This window comes from Artemia franciscana, chromosome 5, assembly GCF_032884065.1.
Source record: "Artemia franciscana chromosome 5, ASM3288406v1, whole genome shotgun sequence".
Taxonomy (NCBI): Eukaryota; Metazoa; Arthropoda; class Branchiopoda; order Anostraca; family Artemiidae; genus Artemia; species Artemia franciscana.
The window spans coordinates 37,599,656-37,619,753 of record NC_088867.1 but is presented as its reverse complement, the minus strand read 5'-3'; the positions used below and the strand labels follow the sequence as shown (position 1 = coordinate 37,619,753).

The window sequence follows — 20,098 nt, the reverse complement described above, 5'->3', positions numbered from 1 at the left end:
TTGGCGATGCTCTTCTATCAACAAGATTTGAAATCCTACATAAACAGTCTGAAGCCTATTTCCTCCGACTTATGATATATTCATACCTACAAATATTACGCTACTACGGGGAGGCAGCTCATAGTTGATAAAATAGCTAAAAGCAGGTTTTTATGCCAGAAAACGCCTGTCAAATCAGACCAAGCCTATAAGAATTATCCATTAACCATAATCGTTTACTAGGCTATAATTTATCATAGGGACGCTACTCCTCAAGTAGGAATAGAGTTGAACGAAAGGGGCGAGGCAGCCTCTTGCAAAGGCCGTTTTCTATAGATCTGATCGTAACGCCTGGCTGCAATTGTCCTCCTATAGAGGATCCTCCCACGATAGTGTTCTGCATCATCATATAATTTTACCCATTACTGACAGAAGGTTTGTAACTCAAGGGTTAATGCTGATGACCCTGAATCGCAAAAATAGTCTTAAGATTGACTATTCATAATCCATATAAAGTGGAGAAAAATCCAGATGCTAGATGTCTGGTTAAAAAAAAAATGTAAAATCGAACAAGACTGTAGTATATCAAAAACGCAAAGATGGTCATCGAATCACATGGAATAATAGTTATGTGGAGGCTTATAATAATTATTTACTGAAAAGAGCCCCATATCATGTCTATGTTGAATACGCTGACCGGTAAAATATTCATATAAATACGTCTACAAAGGATAGGATTTCGCTTTAGTAAAGGCTGTTGAAAATCAACGGACTTTTACTTATAGTTAAGCAGACGGACAGACGCTGCATTACATCACCTAAAGTATAGGGGCGAATATTTGGTCACAACATTCAAAGAAAGAGCATATCTTTCAATGATTAAATATTCATCTACATGGTCAATACCGATTCCAACATATTAGCCAAGTCCAAAAACATTTGGTAGATATTTGACAACAAGGTTCAATCTTAGATGCGTAACTCCGACATAACCAGGCGATGAAACAAACTGAAAAACACCCAGAATTGCTACTCTTATGCCAAGATTCGAATATTTAAACAGAATTGAAAATGATTACACTGAAGCCACAAATTTGTCGATTATGGGTCACTGGTCAAATGCACAAAGTAAATTATGTTGCTCATCCAGAATGCTTCCTTTTGAGAGTACTTTTCTATAATGTCAATAATTCAACAAGTTTTGAAAATATTCTTACTGTGAAAAGCATTTGTTATGTGACATACAAACAAGCTTTCCTAGCTAATGGCTCCATATTCAATGACAAACGGTAGACAGAAGATGTCGAAGAATCAACACTGTACAAAACGTGCCGGTAAATGTTGAAATAAAGAACTATACAAAGGACAGGATTTTGCTTCATTAGAGGTTGTTGAAAATCAATAGAAGTTTAATTAAAATCAAGTAGTTGTGGGCATCAAGTCATGGCTAATTGTAGAAAAAGCCAAGACAGATAGTTTGAATGAGTGAGTAATCTATAATGCCAATATATTTCATTCATATTCTTGTTTTCGATATTAAGCAAATCCGAAAGGTCTTTTGGCAATGATTCAAAATCAGTCAGCTAAGATTTTTTATGTAAGTAAGATAAAATAATATATCTAAGAATGCTGCAATAAAACATCCATATCTTATTCTTGCATCAAGTTAAATAAGATAGCAACAGAAGTTAACATTTTACCATCTGAGTGGACAGATATGGTTTGGACGAGATTGACACTCACCAATATAATCGAAAAATGCACGTTTAATATTCAGATGACTCATCTGCTACTGAAGGATGTATGTGTTGCCTTCTGCAAGGAAAACCAAATTGAAATTGTCGATAATATTTTGCGGGAACCAATGATTCTAACTATATTTGAAAATAAGGTGTTAAATAGATTGGACAGGCGTTAATAGTAAAACTTTCGTGTATAAGACTTTCGCTTCGAAAGTAAAACTTTCGTGTATACGACTTTCGTTTCGAAAGTAAAACTTTCGTGTATAAGATCTTTTATAACACTCTTTGTGGCCAAAATCGCAAAGTTGATGTTTTACTTATGGATGAGGCATTGATGTGACCAAAGTATCGTTTTCAAATATAAATCAGTTGTTGATATCAATTGCAAATCCAAGCTTGCCATTTGGAGGAAAAATTGCTGTTACAGAAAAAATTGCTGGTGATTTCCGTCAGCGCTTACCTTTTGAGCTTAGAAGGAACCGTAGTAAAATACTTGCTTTTTCCATAAAAAAGCCATTTCAGGAAGTGTTTCAAAAATTTTTCGTTGACAAAAAATATATATATGGATCCTGAACAGGAAGTATATGCAAAGGAAATCTTGAAACTGGGAATGACAGGGTTAGGGAATAGTGGTAGATTCAGCACTGACTGATTCTCTTTAATCACGCAGCTCGAAAGTTCCTCTTGATTTTGATTTAAAACGAATTAGCTTTTGTAAATTTTGCCAAAATTCTAAGAGGGGAAGAGTTTGGGTATTAAAAGAGGGGTCAAGGACAAATAACATTCCTCAGGGTTAATTTTTGCAGTGACGGCGTTTTATTCTATTAGTAGAACAGCCATTATCCAGTTTTTTTTCTGAATGAAGCACAAAAAAGACGTTATTAGTCCCTTATTTAAAAAAATAATCACTTATGAACTAGTTTTTAATAAAAGAAGAAGAAACTTTGGCAATGTTAGTTTCAGCAGCTCAAGAAGGAATTGGCTGTCATTAAAAAGGAAAAAAAGTGTCCCTCTTATACCCCCCAGCAAAGAAAATAAAACAGCAAAGCTTACAAAATTCAAAGACAGAAATGGTATGCAATAGTAGATGGCTGTAGTTTCATAACAGCACGGAAATGCTCATTTGGGAGCTGCAACTTTTTATTTATGATTCTCCTGGTGAAGTCGTAGGACATTATTGCACATCTTGGGCATTTTTAGAGGTTAGTTGAAATTCCAAAAAAACTTTTAAATGCTTGCTTGCCTGCTTTATTAGAGGTTTCCACTAGAAAACAAAATCAAGGCTTAAAGAAATAGATGCTTAGCAAAACAATTTCAAATAGTCTTTACTGACGCAGACTATAAACCACCAATTCCACTCAAATGACAGTAATCAGTGGCTCAAGGGCAAGCAAAACTCTTCTTTCTAGTCAAAGGCATAAACTCTGCTAAAGCATTTCGAAATGTATTATCACATCCCACAATCCGGCCAGAGGTTCAAATTTGCCAAAGACTTCATGGAAGTTAAGCCGTTACCACTTTCTTATTATAAACTATAAGTGGTGACACAAGAAAAAATGCAGAAAAATCAAATAGGTGATCTTGCAACATCATTAAAATAACGATAGCAGAGGTTAAATAGATAAAGGGAAAACACCAGTAAGTAATGGTGTTATACACATTTATCCCTTATTTCATATATAGAAATCCTTCTTTTAAATGTGTACGATTCGAACATGTGTTTGATCTTACTACTGGTTAAATAAGAAACACAATTTTTTTTTTAACTGAAAGTAAGGAGCGATATGAGAACTCAAAACGAACAGAAATTATTCTGTATATGAAATGAGCCATCCCCTCCTCAACACTGCGCTCTTTACGCTAAATTTTGACTCTAAAGTAATTCCCACAAATCTACTTTTTAAAACAATAAAACAACCCTCCCCCTTAACACCCCACCACCAGCAAAAATCCCTCTGAAAACGTCAGTATACTTCCCAATAACCAAGACTATATGTAAACAATGGGCAAATTTCATAACTTGCAGCCCTTTCCCTGGGGACTCTGGGGGATTAAGTCGTCCTAAAAGACACAGTTACTAGATGTTTCAACTATGGTGAACAAAATGGGAAATTTTGATTGGGTGACTTTGGGAAAAAATAAGCGTAGGAGGGGGCCTAGTTGCCCTCCAATTTTTTAGTATCTTAAAAACGACTCTAGAGCTGTTAATTTCTGTTAAAATGACTCCTCTTACAATATTCTAAGACCAATGTGTCGATACGATCACCTTTAGAGGGAAAAAAAAAACGAATAAACATTCATCCATGATGTTTCTTCGGGCAAAAAATACGAAATTCCAGATTTTTGCAGATAGGAGCTTGAAACCTCGCTGGTGTAACTACAGATGGATTCTCTGATACGCTGAATCTGATGGTGTGATTAACATTAGGATTCTGTGACTTTTAAAAGGTGTTTAACCCTTTTTTCTAAATAAGGAAAATTTTCTCAGGCTCGTAACTTTTGATGAGTAAAAATAAACTTGATAAAAATTATATATTTAAGACCGGCATAAAACTCTGATTCCTTTCATGCAGACATTGGTATAAAAAATTTGCTTTTTAGAGTTTCGGTTACTGTTGAACCGGGTTGCTCCGTACTACAGTTAGTTATCATAAACTTTTTGATAAATTTCTGCTCCAGAAGTAAAAAAAAGTCCCTTTGGGGGGAGAAAATTTCAATTTTTGAATTTCAAGTATTTAATAAAACGGTTCAAATAAATTTAGAACTTAACCTATGATTAACTCAGACTAAAATTGCTTTAGTTTGTGAAATGTCCTTATTTGGTGTAATTACAAAATAGCTCTGAAAATGGCACCCTTCCACTATTTTAGTTTGCCGTAAGCCGACCGCCCCTCCAGTTTTCCTCTCAGTATACTCAGAAAAAGATATTCAATGCATTTTCAGATCAATATCGAAATTGAATGGAACAGGGGTACGAATCTGCACGGACTTGCCGGCCAAATTAAATACTGTGAGAAATGAATTACTGGCTAAGGGTAAGGAATTACGAGATAATGGATCCATACAATTTACACGACTGAAGCAAAAAGGTGCCAAATTATTGCTTGAATATAAATCGGATTCAGAGTCGCAGTGGGAAAAAGTGTAAGATCATTAATGGCGACTAGTGTGAGAAAATAAGGTCTACTCCGCTCTTGATTGATATATTTTGCATTTTTGTGTTTGTGTGATGTTTATTATTTATTTTCGTGTGTTACTTAAGCTAGCTTGGTTAAAGATTCTCTTCATTATTTTTGCCCCAGTTATTTCTGTTCATTTATACCTACTCAATATAAGTTTGCTCGAAGGATGGAGCTTTGAAGTGGAAACCTCTAAACCTTTCGTTACTTTCTGAAACTTTTAATGTTTTTGGCCAAAGAGAAAATAACACTTTTTCAGAAATAAAACCGTCTTCGTATGTTTCTCCTGATGAAATAAATAGACTTGAAGATAATTCGAAGAAAATTGGATTTATAAACATACAGGGACTAATTAGTTCTATTGATGAACTTACCAGATTATTGCCAAGAAATCAAATTGATATTTTGGGAGTTTGTGAAACATTCGTCAGTGATGTGACAAAACATAATTTAAAAATTCCGGGATATAATTTCATTGAAAAAAATAGACAAAACCATGGAAAAGGTGGCCTTGGGTTATTTTTGAAAGAAGGAGTGCATTTTAAACGTCTGCCAGAGATCGAAAAATATGACACTGAAAAATTGTGTGAAATTTTGGCTTTTGAATGTCGGGCCGGAACCAAGAAATTACAAATTTGTGTCATTTATAAGCCTCCGTTGGCACCAATCCCGCTTTTTCTGCAATCTTTGGAATCCTTATTAGCATCTTTAGACGATAAAGATGTTGTGGTCATGGGGGATTTTAATATAAATTTACTGAAATATAATGAAAATACTCAAACAACCGAATTTATTTCTCTAATGACATCAAAATCACTGATTCCCTCATGTACAATCCCAACGCGGGTTTCACTCACTAGTGCAACTCTCATCGACAACATATTTTTAACAACACCAGCCACGTCTTCACAAGTTGTTTTAACGGATTTTTCTGATCATTTTTTGTTAATTTCCAATGTGAAATATCAAACAAAAAAAGCACCAGAAATATCACACCGGATTATCAATAAAAAAAAAATCTGGACTGTTTAAAGGATAAATTAAATATTATCGATAGGTCTCGTGTATTTGATGCTGAAGAAGTAAACTCTGCAATAGCTCATTTCTTCGAAAAATTTAACGCTGCTTTTGATGAGTCATGCCCCAGAGTAAAAACACGAAAAGGAAAATATAATCAACCCATTCAACCGTGGATATCACCCTCCCTTTTGACCTCAATATTCAAAAAAACAGTCATAAAAAATTGTTGTCATTCCCAAGTGAAGAAAATATAACAACTTTCAAAAAATACAAAAATCTACTTTCAAAAATAATACGTAATGCTAAAACAAAATTTTATTTTGATTCTTTTAGAGAAGTAAGTAAGTCACCAAAGAAAACTTGAGAGCTAATTAATTCATGCTTAAATCGATCACAAAAAACTTCTACACCATCAGAAATAAAGGAGGCTCATGGTCATATAATTGAAAGGGAACTAGAAATAGCTAATTACATGAATTTGCATTTCGCGTCAATTGGACAATCGGTAGCCAACAAACTCCAACATAACCTGCCCCATGGTCAATGTGATTATCGTACATACCTCGCAAAACCTCCTGTAAAATCTATGTTTTTAACACCGGTAACAGAGGAAGAGCTTGCCAATATTGGTAAGCTTTTAAAAAATGGGAATTCCCCGGGGATTGATGAATCGTCCACGAACATTGTGAAAGCTATTTTACCGAGTATTAATAAAGTAATGTGTCATTTGATAAATCTGTCATTTAGATCGGGAACTTTTCCGGATTCATTCAAGAAAGCAAAGGTGATACCACTGTACAAAAGTTCTGAACGGAGTAATTGCACGAATTACAGGCCAATATCTATTCTTTCAGGTTTTTCTAAATTAATGGAGCGATGTTTTTATAATCGAGTGTATAATTTCCTTATTTCTAATGATTATTTTTCAAAAAACCAGTATGGGTTTAGAAAGGGACATAGTACGGAGGACGCTATCCTGACAATGGTCCAATTTATTCATGAATGTCTTGATAAGAAAATGATTCCGGCAAGTATTTTTTTGGATCTTGAGAAGGCATTTGACAGGATTTGTCACGAAATATTGTTATTCAAATTAAGCCATGGCGGGATACGAGGACCAGCGCATGATTTTATCGCATCTTACCTAACTGGTCGATCCCAAGTAACAATTATCAATAAAACAGTTTCGGATCCATGCTTATTGCCCAATATTGGTGTTCCTCAGGGTTCAATTCTGGGACCACTGCTCTTCCTAATATACGTAAATGACCTTCCATCAGCAACAGAAACCAACAGCCTGAATGTCCTTTTCGCCGATATACCGGATCAACACTTGCAGGGAAGTCGGAAGATGATGTCAAAGAGAAGCTGCAAATCGTGTTTTCCCAGCTGATTTTATGGCTAAAAGCTAATCTTTTGTCATTGAATGTCGCCAAAACGAAATTCATCATTTATAGTAGACTTGGACACAAAGCAAAAAGAATTTCAATTATAAGTGATGAGGCTACAGATATTCGAATTCAAAGGGTAACTACACTCCGGTATCTTGGTATAACTATCGATGAAAATCTATCTTATAAAGAACATTGTAATAGATCACGCGTTAAAATCGCCCAAGGAGTTGGCGTAATGAGGAGGCTTCAGCATTTTTTCCCCTATGAAGTTCTACGACTCATTTATTTTGCCTTGGTGCATTCCCATCTTACGTATTGTCCCCTGATTTATTTAGCAACATTCAAATATCATATAAAACCGATACAGACTCTTCAAAACCGGGCTCTTCGAATTTTGCAAAGATATTTACCGTCGCCTTCTTCCTATCCAAATAAATCTAAAACTGAAACTATATATTTATTAACTAATATTTTGCCTGTTTCAGAATTATTCACTCTTCATTCTTTTTTATTCAAGGTAAAATATGACCGCTCAGAACTGCCTTCATACTTTCGTACGATAAATTTTTTCCCTGAGCAACCTGACCATGTTTATGAAACCCGTAATAAATGGAGAATGCAACACCTGAAATTAACCACTGAGAGATCACGGTTCTCGCCATATTTCTCGATCACGGGTTCATGGCATCTTTATTTACCATATATTGACTACAGTAAATCTCTCCCAAATATAAAAAAGCAACTTCATTCTATCCTTATAAATAAATTCAAGAATCAGTGATAAAAAAAAAAACTTAAAGTGAATAGTTGTTTGTTTGATGTTGATAAGGTGGGCTCATTTATTTTTTTTTTTCTCAAATAAGTTGCCGGTCATCGGTCACCCTCGCTTGCATACTGTTTTCGTTTTGTTTTTCGGATTAATATTTGCCGAGTGTCAGTTGTTTTGTGGATGGGTTCCCGTCCAGTGGTGAGTCGTGGATTTATTTATGTTTATTTTATGCATTTGTTTGTGTTTCTTTTTTTGTCAAATAGGTGTTCTATATTGTTATACCGGGTCCTTGTCAATCGACCTTGTGTCTCCGGCTTGACCTTTTTTTTATATTGTGTGTGTTGTACAGAAGTTTAAATAAAAATCTTGAATCTTACATTGAGCTTTCTCATCCGATTCCACAAAAAATATGGGACATTTTTCTTTTTTCAGATTTTTTTTCAGTTTGCTTTCTTTATGCGTTTTTGGGGTCCTTAACGGAACAAAGGAATTGAATTAATGAGTACGAAACATTTTATTTCAATTTATGCGTGTCTTGTATTACTGAAGTATTTCATACTCTTTGATTTTAATGACGAAAATTCAGACTGCTTTGGCTTCCTAAGGTTTCAGTCCTAGACATCAGTTAAGTTGTTTCTAGAAAGAGCCCACTAATGCTTCATGGAGGGAGGCATCTCAGGCTCATTCAATTCTTAGTTTCAAATTCTATTTTTTGTGCTTTGCAGCTTTTGAGCGAAAAAAAGTCAAGGCCAACAGTGTAGCCAACGAATAGTGTTCATAAATCCAATTTATTTCCCTATAAAGAGACCTAGGCCTCTTTCCCTCATATGGGGATAAACAGGGCTAGGAGGACAAGAAACACCATTAAAAAGTCTTGTAAGCTTGTTTCCATAGAAATTAAGTTATAAAAATAATGAATAATTACTTAACAAACAAAAATTTCATTGGATTGTTAAAGAACCAAAGGAACTTACCTTAAAAGATGCCCTTGTAAAACTTGGTATACCATCATCTGATTTTCCGCTTATAATTCCCATTAATACTGGTGACCAGGCAATAAGACCTACACCTAAATATTGTTGAAACTGTATTAACAAATAAATAGACGATATATATTAATAAGACTTGTAAAATACATTGCAAGTATTATATATCAAATTTCACAGTCAAACAATTTGTCATAACAAACTATTTGTACAGTTTAACCCATAACTACAGTAATCAATTTTTTACTACAAACAGGACATTTTAAACAATATAAATATCAAATAGTCTGACTTTAACGGTGATGAAAAACATAAAATTCATAAAATTTAAGGTTACTTATAAAAAATGTATAGCTTGGGAAAAAAATGTGTTCTAATAGAAAAAAATGTAAAACATTCTTCCAAAACAGAAGGGGCCATAGCATAATTTAGGCTATCAAATTCACCATATTAAAGAATCACGAAGCAGAAGTTTCAAATCCTCGTTTAGAACACTATGATTTTTTCTTTTTCCTGAGATGGACGGTCACAAGTGAGTCTCTATATTTATTTTTTTATTTGTTTTTTAATGGGTAATAGTACCAACCCACTGATCCTAAAATATTGGAGAATGGTACATTCTAACGGAAATTGGTAGCTGTAATGCAATTTTTAACCATCGAATTGAGGTCATGCCGCAGCAAACTGATGGTTTCTATCATTTTGGGGAGAAAATACTTTTGGATCAGTTAGGAGTAAAATGATATAAAATGGAAATTCTGATACTTTCAATTGATTTAGAATTATTGAATGTTTTTTATTTAGTATATCTGTTTAAGAGGTCGTTTAGGAGTAAAATGGCATGTTCAATGCTAAAGATGTATTTAATATATAAAAGTTAAAAGTTGGGCAAAAGTGAGTTTTCCTAAGCTTCATAAATTTATCTACAGCGTAAAAGTTACGCTATATTTATCTACAGTGTAAGCCTCTAGATGCGGATCAGCCTAGGATAGTCAGTTGATCTTTGTTTGACGGAAGTAAGATAAGATTTATTCATCATGAAAGAAAGATAGATTGACTACCGTATACTAATCTGTACAAATGCTCCTTGGCTTGTACAGAGGGAAAAAATATACGAATCGTTAAATCATTTATAGAAAGAGAGAGAAAAACTGAATAGAAGAAAAAAATCGATCAAAACAAACTAAATAGATTATATATACTCTAGTTAATTCCAAACGAAATAGAAATATTAAAACAAAACAAAAACCAAATGCCAAAGAAGCCAGAAAATGTCAACGGTCTTTTTGAACAAGCTAAAATAGAGTAGTATGCTCAATGTTAGCCTACTTTCAAGTGGATTTGGGCGTTATATTCTATGGAATATAACTCTCAATTACAGGATTGACATATGACCGTGCGGGAGGAGTAAAACGAATTCAAATAAGATTTGTCTTACGAAGGGCTTGAGTCCTGGGGCTTGAAGCCGAGAAAAAATAAAAGCTGCGGAAAAAAAGAATTTATAAAATAAGAATTTATAGTGATTTCACATCAAATAAAGGGATAACTCCTAAACAATTAGTTGCATGAATAAGGATGCTAGCTTCATATTTGAACTACGAAAGGGGTTTTAAACGGATATAAAAATTGACATTTATATTAGTGGACTCCAAGGAACATAATAATTAATAGTTGACTCCATAGGAACTCCAAAAATGGACTTTATTATGGACTCCATAATGGACTCCATAAATAAATAATAGTGGACTCCAAGGAACATAATATTCGATTAAGCAAAGAAAAATTACTCTTCAACTGATCCAGGAAAAGTATGCTTCAGCTTCCTTTTACCGTGACTCACATCTTTATTCAATTGAATCAATGTGACATTTGAAATATAGGTTATAATTGATAAAAATACTCCAAGACTGAGCAAACCATTATTTAAGTATACATCCACAGAATTATTCTATCAAATAAATTTGCTATATTTGACCAAAGTTCTCTCTAGTAACCAGTCCTTGCACTTTTAATTTTGATGATTTGGATAGAAAGGCTGTATTTTTCGGAGTTGCAAAGGAGCTTTGGGTAAAGTTCAGGGATGGAAAATAAAGATACTTTTAGCCAGGGATATCTAAAGTCCTTTCAAGTAAAAGATTCTACATAATAATTCACATTGTTTTGATAAAGCTTGCAAATTGTTCAAACATTCGTAAGATATTAATAGAACATGTTTGTATATTGGTAAGAAGAGGATTTTACTTTTCCAAAATTGAAAAACAAAATCTTCATTTTTCTACAAAAAAACTGAGCCTGTATATTAAACCATCAAAATATTATTCTATATTTAATGAACGTTTAAGAAGTTTTGTTTTAAAATTAGAGATGTTTTGGGTGATATTTCAATGATTGGAAATACAAGTATCCTACTCGTTTCTTTTTTGTAAGCTATAAAAGTTAATCAGGGTTTTCATAAGCTTTTTACTGGCATACGTGATATAAAGACGAATGGATTGACAACTGCACGGGAAAAGGATTGTCCGTGGAAAACTATTGCTGATCAGTTTTGCCACGGAATCGTTGTCACTAAATTTGCATTTCGGGCATAGAGACCAGCTCAATTTATTATTGGGACTAATGTTCTTATGGATTTCTTGCGCTTCTTTGAGCTCCAAAATTTCCAAAAAGTCCAAAACTTCTAAAAGCAGCCTTTTCAATATCTACTATCCTTTCCTATAAGTAATGTGTCTCTGGAAGTTACAAATAAAATTCTAGTGTAGTCGTTATGTCAAATCTTGCGTTCATCCCAAACAATTTAATATTAAGCTGCTAGCAAAGAAAGATAGAAAAATTGTCCCTGATATTCTCCACTTATTAAATGTTATAATATGGTTTACTTGTGTTAAACTGAATTCCAAGACCCACTTCACTTTGGTCAAATATGCTTAAGAAGAAAAAGTTGACTAGCAGATATCTTGAACCTGAGGCAAGAACATGTGAAAGTGGAGACGCCGTTAAAATGTCAACTAAGAAGGTGTGAAGGGGAGGTCATAGACAAAATTGCAGAGGATCTGAAAGATGCAGCTAGACGGCATAATGGTAAAATATTGTACTGGCTTTTTAATAAATCGAGAGGAATTAGTCAATCCGGACTTGTTCCAGTTAAAGATAGGAATAGGACGACAATTAGTGACAAGGAAAGAGTGAAAAAGAGATAGACAGAACATTTTGAGAATGTTCTAAAACGAGACAGTGTTGCAGGAAAAGATATTGGGGAAAATTGAAAAGTTTATGATACCTTGGATGTGAAGGAAGAATTGTTTCTGAGGAAGAACAAGTGACAGTACTAACGGCATTAAAAATAATGAGGCTCCAGCCACTGATGGTGTGATAAAAATGTTTTTTTTTAAATATGGTGGCTCTCAGGTTAGAAGCAAGTTACTGAAGATTATAAATATGATTTTTGAAAAAGGGTTAGGACCTCACAAGACTCATTAAAGTGCATAATCAATTTTTGTTTTTGGTTACCCTTACAAATATTCACAAATAGTTTAATTTCTAAAAAAAAAGTAGAAATAGTTCAGAGATAACACCTCGCTCCTAGAAAACGAGAGGAAAAGTTACTTTTTAGTTGCCAAATAAGGATGACATAAGAAACTTAGACTTTTTAACCTTTTGAATTAACATTTGGGCCAAAATACAAACATTGAATGTGTAAAAAATGCGTAGAATGATCACTTACAGCCCCATGCTTGTCAGTGTGTTTTTGAAGTATTTAGGTCAACACAGTCGACTAAGTAACTCGACTTTGAGGATTGGTGATTGTAAAACAATTATCAGGCAGAAAACAGAAGATTGTTCTTTAATTTATTTATAAATTTGCGATGTCGGTTAGATCTAGCTCCTCTGAAATCTTGGGACTTAAAAATTTTCCCTCGAATGAACCCTCTCGCGATATTTTAGGACTACTTAGGTCGATACAATCACCCCTGATAAAAAAAGAAGAAATAAACACGCATCTGTGATCTTTCTTCTGCAAAAAGTATGAAATTCCACTGTTTGGTAGATAGGAGCTTGAAACCCCTTCAGTAGAGTTCTTTCATACGCTGAATCTGATGGAGTGATTAAAATTAAGGTTCTATGACAATTAAGTGTTGTTTCATCCTTGTTTTTTCAAAAATAAGACAAATATTCTCAGACTCCTAGCTATTGATGGGTTATATTAAACTTGATGAAGCTTATATATCTAAAATCAGCATAAAAATCCAATGCTTTTGATGTATCTATTGATATCAAAATTCTAGTTTTGGTAAGTCTGCACTATTTTTTCTCATGGGTGGGGATAAAGTTGCCAGCTTACACCTTTTATTGAATTTGATGTTTATATTTGATAAGACGGGCTAAAACAGATGTCTATTTTACTTTATAGGTTTTCAAAATATTTGGCTTGGAATTTCTTCTGATGAAGGGCATTGTCTGGCTTCTAAATTCTAACGTGTCCACCTGATTTTGGAAGGCAGAAATAACAGCTATTAATAGGCTATCCATGTTGTCATTCTATAATAAAAAAATTGTATATTTTATTTTCATATCATACAACTGTTCACATCTCAAGTGGCGTGGTGTTCAAACTCCAAAGCCCTCTCTCGGGCAACAGTATTGCTACTCGTTTTTTACCACAAAGGGCAGATACGACATTCTTGATCCCAGCTGTCACAGTCCGATTTTTTGGTTAGTAATATAAATGGGTTATTTACTCTACTCTTTAGTGTAGTCAACATTATAATTTAGATATCTTGTGTGAATAAAACGTTTCTTAAGATGTCTACGATAGGTAATGAACTTTATCCATTTTACTTTCAGCGAAAGTAAAACTAAGTTTGGCTTTCATTAGAATAAAAAACACTGACAAGCAGGTCGGTAAGAAAGATAAAATAGCCCCTTTGCCACAGTATATTTTCATCATTAGGCAAACTTAAATTCTTTCTTTTCTACTTTTGCCTACACCAACTTTGTTTTTATCAACAATTCTTATGTTTTGTCCTGTAGTTTATCATCAACTTATGCAATTATTTAGTGTTGTACTAGTAAAATATCACTAGTATTTGTACTAGTGAAGTAGTGGTCAAAAGTGAAACTTCATGGCGTTACTCGGTAATCTTTATAACTGTGTTAATGCAGATTTTTGGTACCATATGTTTCATTTTTTTAGTGCTTCCTGATATCACTCCTCCCTCAAATGACCCTTCCAATTTCCAAAAATTCTCCTCCACCAACACCTCGGTTCCACTCGTTCGAGTTTTACCATAAAGAGTGAGGTATTGAGGAGAAGTCAACCCCCTCATATATGTAATAATATATGTTCGTCTTAAGTTTTAATGTTCCTCCTTCTTTCAGTTGAAAAAACATTTTTTTTGTTTAACAAAATACTAAAATGACATCAACTGCAATATAAGGAATAACTCGAAACACACTTATAATCATAGATATAAGAGGCAGAGAGATAGAGAAAGGAAGAGGAGACAGATTGAGAGCGAGAGAAAGTATGAGAGAAAATGTTAACTGCTGATATTTTGTGATGAATATTTTTCTTCTCAAATTTATCCTTCTAGGGATAATATTTTTTTTTCTATCCTAAAAACGGCTTAAACCATCATGTGCAGCTTGAAAAATCTCGAGGAGAACAATTAACTAATTCACCGTTCAATAGCCTTACCAATAGGCAAAGGCGATTTACTTGCGTTTAAAAACACTTAATGAAACCTATTTATATTAATAGTTAAATTTTTGTGCTTCACAACTAAATCAGCCGCAATTCCTCCATTTTCAGGTAAAAAATTTCTGGTATAATTACCACGGTTGCAGCCATAGCTGCAACCTAGTACTGAGTGAACCGCAATGCATAGTAACTAAAATGTTTAAAATGTGCTTATAAAGAACTTTCTAGTGATAAAAATATCATTTCTACTTTGTTTAGAAATGGTAAATATTATTTCGATTTATCTTAATATTAAAATGCTACTTTGAAAAGTACTTTGTAGAAATTTTTAAAAAGACTATGAAAACCCTCGAAAATGGTGTTGGAGTAAAATAAAAAGTTTATTAATTGCCATTCCTAAGAATCCAATAAGGGAAACTTAAAGTCCCCCACAACCAAAAAAAAAGTCCCTTTTAACATGGTTAGCACTGATTTTTTTTTTTTTTTGATGCTGCTTTTTTATGGCACTTGGTATTTACCAAGTGACATACAGCAATTGCAACTTCTGTCGGTTTGTCCGTCGGTCCCGGTTTTGCTAGTTCGGGGACTTCCGGATAAACTAGGACGATGACTGTTGGCAGTTGTATCAGAAACCATACCAAATTAAATTAGAAATAGTCTTTTCCCCGATTTGACCATCTGGGGGGAGGGGGGTTGGAAGGACTTGTAATTCGGAAAAATTAGAAAAAAATGGCATATTTTTAACATGCGAACAGGTAATCGAATATTAAGAAAACTTGATATTTAGAAGGACCTTATGTCTCAGAGCTCTGATTTTAAATACCAACCGGATCTGGTGACATTGGGGTAGTTGGAGGGGGAAACCGGAAATCTTGGGAAACGTTTGGAGTGGAATGATCGGAATGAAACTTGGTGGAAAGAATAAGCACAAGTCCTAGATACGTAATTGACATAACCGGACCGGATCTGGTCTCTTTGGCGGAGTTGGGGGGTTTGCCAGTGCTTGGTAAGTTCGGTGTTTCTTGAGGTGCTAGGACGATGAAAATTGGTAGGCGTGTCAGAGACCTACACATACTCACTTGATAACAGTCATTTCCCCGATTCAACCATCAGTAGAGGGGGGTGGATCGTGAAAACCGAGGTATATTTATTTTATGAATGGGTGATCGAATCTTAACAAAACTTGATATATAGAAATATCTTGACTAATATCAAAACTAATATCTAGAAATGTCTCAGATGATCTACTTTCCATTCGGACCGGATCCGGGAAATTGGGGAGGGTTAAGAGGGGGGATTCGGAAATCTTAGAAACTGGGGATCTTGGAAAACACATGGGGTTGAGGGGGGGAAATCTTGGAAACTGGGAATCTTGGAAAACGCTTTGAGTGGAGAGATCTGGATGAAACTTGAAAGTATTTGTGTGACAACCCCCCGCGTACAAAAATCCTGGATATGGCTCTGCAAAGCAGCTTTCCAAAATACTTTAAAACTTGTTTATATGATAAACTTTTGCTTTCAAGATAGTCCTAATGAATAGTTATCATTCTTGAATCACCTTTAAATTACAAGCAGTTAACTTTATACTAAGCTAGGACCTATAGAGAAGGAAACACGTTTAGAAAAAAAATTCTAAATAGGCAAATTAATTGTAGCTAATAGATTTTGCATGGAGCCCCACTATTTTACCCCCCCCCCCCCATTAATTTGTATATACAGTCGAAATTATATATTTCACATCTATTCTCACAATGCGTCTCTCTTGTTTCATACATTGTACCTGTTATTTGAATCAATGTTGAGAAAGAAGAACCGAAAAAACAAGTGATGGGTGACACAATGCATTGGAAAATATATAATTTGGACTTTATAGTTCTAGTTTAGGTGGAGGGGGTTAAGTTCTAAAGTGTAGGGGGATCCATGCAAAATGTAAAGCCTTTGACGTCATATACAAAGCCTTTGACGTCATATGCGGACAAACACAAAACATGGACAAACACACAAACTTACAACTTATATATATATATATATATATATATATATATATATATATATATATATATATATATATATATATATATATATATATATATATATATATATATATATATATATATATATATATATATATATATATATATATATATATATATATATATATATATATATATATATATATATATATATATATATATATATATATATATATATATATATATATATATATGCATATATATATCTATATATATAAAAATAAGCTGTCTGTCTGTGGATCTGTGGATCAGGTGACGTCATGTTTCTGTGTCGGCTGACGTCATGTTTTCGACTGACGAAATTACAGACCGGGACATCGGGACACAAATGACGACCGGGACACCGGCACATAGGGAATATAAATGACGACCGGGACACAAGGAATGTTCGATTAGCAATCACCATCAACAAAGCACCGGGACACAAATGACGACCGGGACACAAGGAGTATAAATGACGACCAGGACATAAGTAAAAAAAAAATTAAAAACTAAAAAAAAGGTAAAAACTACAAAAAAACTAAAAAAAAAACTAAAAACTAATAAAAAACTAAAAAAGCTAAAAAGCTAAAAAAAAACTAAAAAAGAAAATAAAATGAAAAAGGAAAAAAAATGAAAAATAAAGGAGAAAAACAAAACTAAAAAAAAGAAAAAAAACTAAAAAAAGGTAAAAAACTAAAACCTAAAAAAAGACCAATTCAAAAACGAATGTATATACAGACCGGGACACAAATGACGACCGGGACACCGGGACATGACGACCGGGACACAGGGACACAACTACAACAGGGACGCCGGGGGGCTAAGGGGGATATATAAATGACGATGGCGACACAGGGAATCGTCGATTAGCAATCACCATCAACAAAGCTCAAGGGCAATCATTAGAATCATGAGGTATAGATCTGAATACGGATTGTTTTCCCATGGACCATTATATGTTGCATGTTCAAGAGTCGTTAAACCTGACATTCTATTTATATGCACAGACAATGGGACAGCAAAGAATGTTGTATATTCGCAAGTTTTACGTAGTTAAAAACATATATATATATATATATATATATATATATATATATATATATATATATATATATATATATATATATATATATATATATATATATATATATATATATACTAGCTGTTGGGGTGGCGCTTCGCGCCACCCCAACACCTAGTTGGTGGGGGCGCTTCGCGCCCCCCCCCAAGCCCCCCCGCGCGCATAAGTCGTTACGCGCCATAATAGTTACGCGCCATTGTAGTTGTGTCCCTATGTCCCACCTGTGAATATAGATATATATATATATATATATATATATATATATATATATATATATATATATATATATATATATATATATATATATATATATATATATATATATATATATATATATATGGTTTTAACTACGTAAAACTTGCGAATATACAACATTCTTTGCTGTCCCATTGTCTTTGCATATAAATAGATTGTCAGGTTTACCGACTCTTGAACATGCAACATATAATGGTCCATGGGAAAACAATCTGTATTCAGATCTATACCTCATGATTCTAATGATTGCCCTTGAGCTTTGTTGATGGTGATTGCTAATCGACCATTCCCTGTCCCAGTGTCCCGGTCGTCATTTACATCCCCCTGTTTCCCCCGGTGTCCCCGTTGTAGTTGTGTCCCTGTGTCCCGGTCGTCATTTATATTCCCTGTGTCCCGGTCGTCATTTGTATCCCGGTGTCCCGGTCTGTATATACATTCGTTTTTTAGTTTTGTTTTTCTCCTTTATTTTTTTCCTTTTTTTTTCTTTTTTAGCTTATTTAGATTTTTAGATTTTTTAGTTTTTTTATTAGTTTTTAGTTTTTTTTTCTTTTTAGTTTTTTTGTCCCGGTCGTCATTTATATCCCCCTGTTTCCCCCGGTGTCCCCGTTGTAGTTGTGTCCCTGTGTCCCGGTCGTCATTTATATTCCCTGTGTCCCGGTCGTCATTTGTATCCCGGTGTACCGGTCTGTATATACATTCGTTTTTTAGTTTTGTTTTTCTCCTTTATTTTTTTCCTTTTTTTTTCTTTTTTAGTTTATTTAGATTTTTAGATTTTTTATTTTTTTTATTAGTTTTTAGTTTTTTTTTCTTTTTAGTTTTTTTGTAGTTTTTACCTTCTTTTTAGTTTTGTTAATTTTTTTTTTTACATATGTCCTGGTCGTCATTTATACTCCCTGTGTCCCGGTGCTTTGTTGATTGCTAATCGAACATTCCTTTTGTCCTGGTCGCTTTCTCTTTGAGTGTCGTCATTTATTTTTTTCTTTTTTAGTTCTTTTAGTTTTTACCTTTTTTAGTTTTTTTTAGTTTTTTAGATGAAAATTTTTTTTAGTTTTTTCCTTTTTTTCTTTTTAGTTTTTTATTGGTTTTTACCTTTATGTTAGCTTATTTTTCAGTTTTTTCCTTTTTTTTTATTTTTTTTTTATTTTTTATTTTTTTTAGTTTTTTACCTTTTTTAGTTTTTTTTAGTTTTTTTAGTTTTTTTAGTTTTTTAGCTTTTTTACTTTTTTTATTAGTTTTTAGTTTTTTTGTAGTTTTTGCCTTTTTTTAGTTTTTTCAGTTTTTTTTTAGTTTTTTATTGGTTTTTACCTTTATTTTAGCTTATTTTTCAGTTTTTTCCTTTTTTTTAGTTTTTTTTAGTTTTTAGTTTTTTTAGTTTTTTACCTTTTTTTATTTTTTTAGTTTTTTTAAGTTTTTTAGCTTTTTTATTTTTTTTATTAGTTTTTAGTTTTTTTGTAGTTTTTGCCTTTTTTTTAGTTTTTTTAGTTTTTTAGCTTTTTTATTAGTTTTTAGTTTTTTTTGTAGTTTTTGCCTTTTTTTAGTTTTTTTAGTTTTTTAGCTTTTTTATTTTTTTATTAGTTTTTAGTTTTTTTTGTAGTTTTTGCCTTTTTTTAGTTTTTTCAGTTTTGACGTCACCTGATCCAGTTTTTTCAGGTGACGTCACCTGATCCACGATCCACAGATCCACAGACAACTTATTTTTATATATATAGATAGTTTTTTTTTTTTACTTATGTCCTGGTCGTCATTTATACTCCCTGTGTCCCGGTGCTTTGTTGATTGCTAATCGAACATTCCTTTTGTCCTGGTCGCTTTCTCTTTGAGTTTCGTCATTTATTTTTTTCTTTTTTAGTTCTTTTAGTTTTTACCTTTTTTAGTTTTTTTTAGTTTTTTAGATGAAAATTTTTTTTAGTTTTTTCCTTTTTTTCTTTTTAGTTTTTTATTGGTTTTTACCTTTATTTTAGCTTATTTTTCAGTTTTTTC

The 20,098-nt window shown here is 33.2% G+C and overlaps 1 protein-coding gene across 11 annotated transcripts in view; it reads right to left on the bottom strand.

Annotated features, from left to right (window-relative positions):
* The window catches only part of LOC136027364 (voltage-gated potassium channel subunit beta-2-like), a 210,845-nt gene that overhangs the window by 53,681 nt on the left and 137,066 nt on the right, over positions 1-20,098 (bottom strand). For all 11 annotated transcript variants that reach the window (XM_065704534.1, XM_065704533.1, XM_065704535.1 and 8 more), the window contains one exon: positions 9,058-9,152. In XM_065704534.1, coding sequence (XP_065560606.1) covers positions 9,058-9,152 — 95 coding nt within the window. The remainder of the gene's footprint in view (positions 1-9,057; positions 9,153-20,098) is intronic.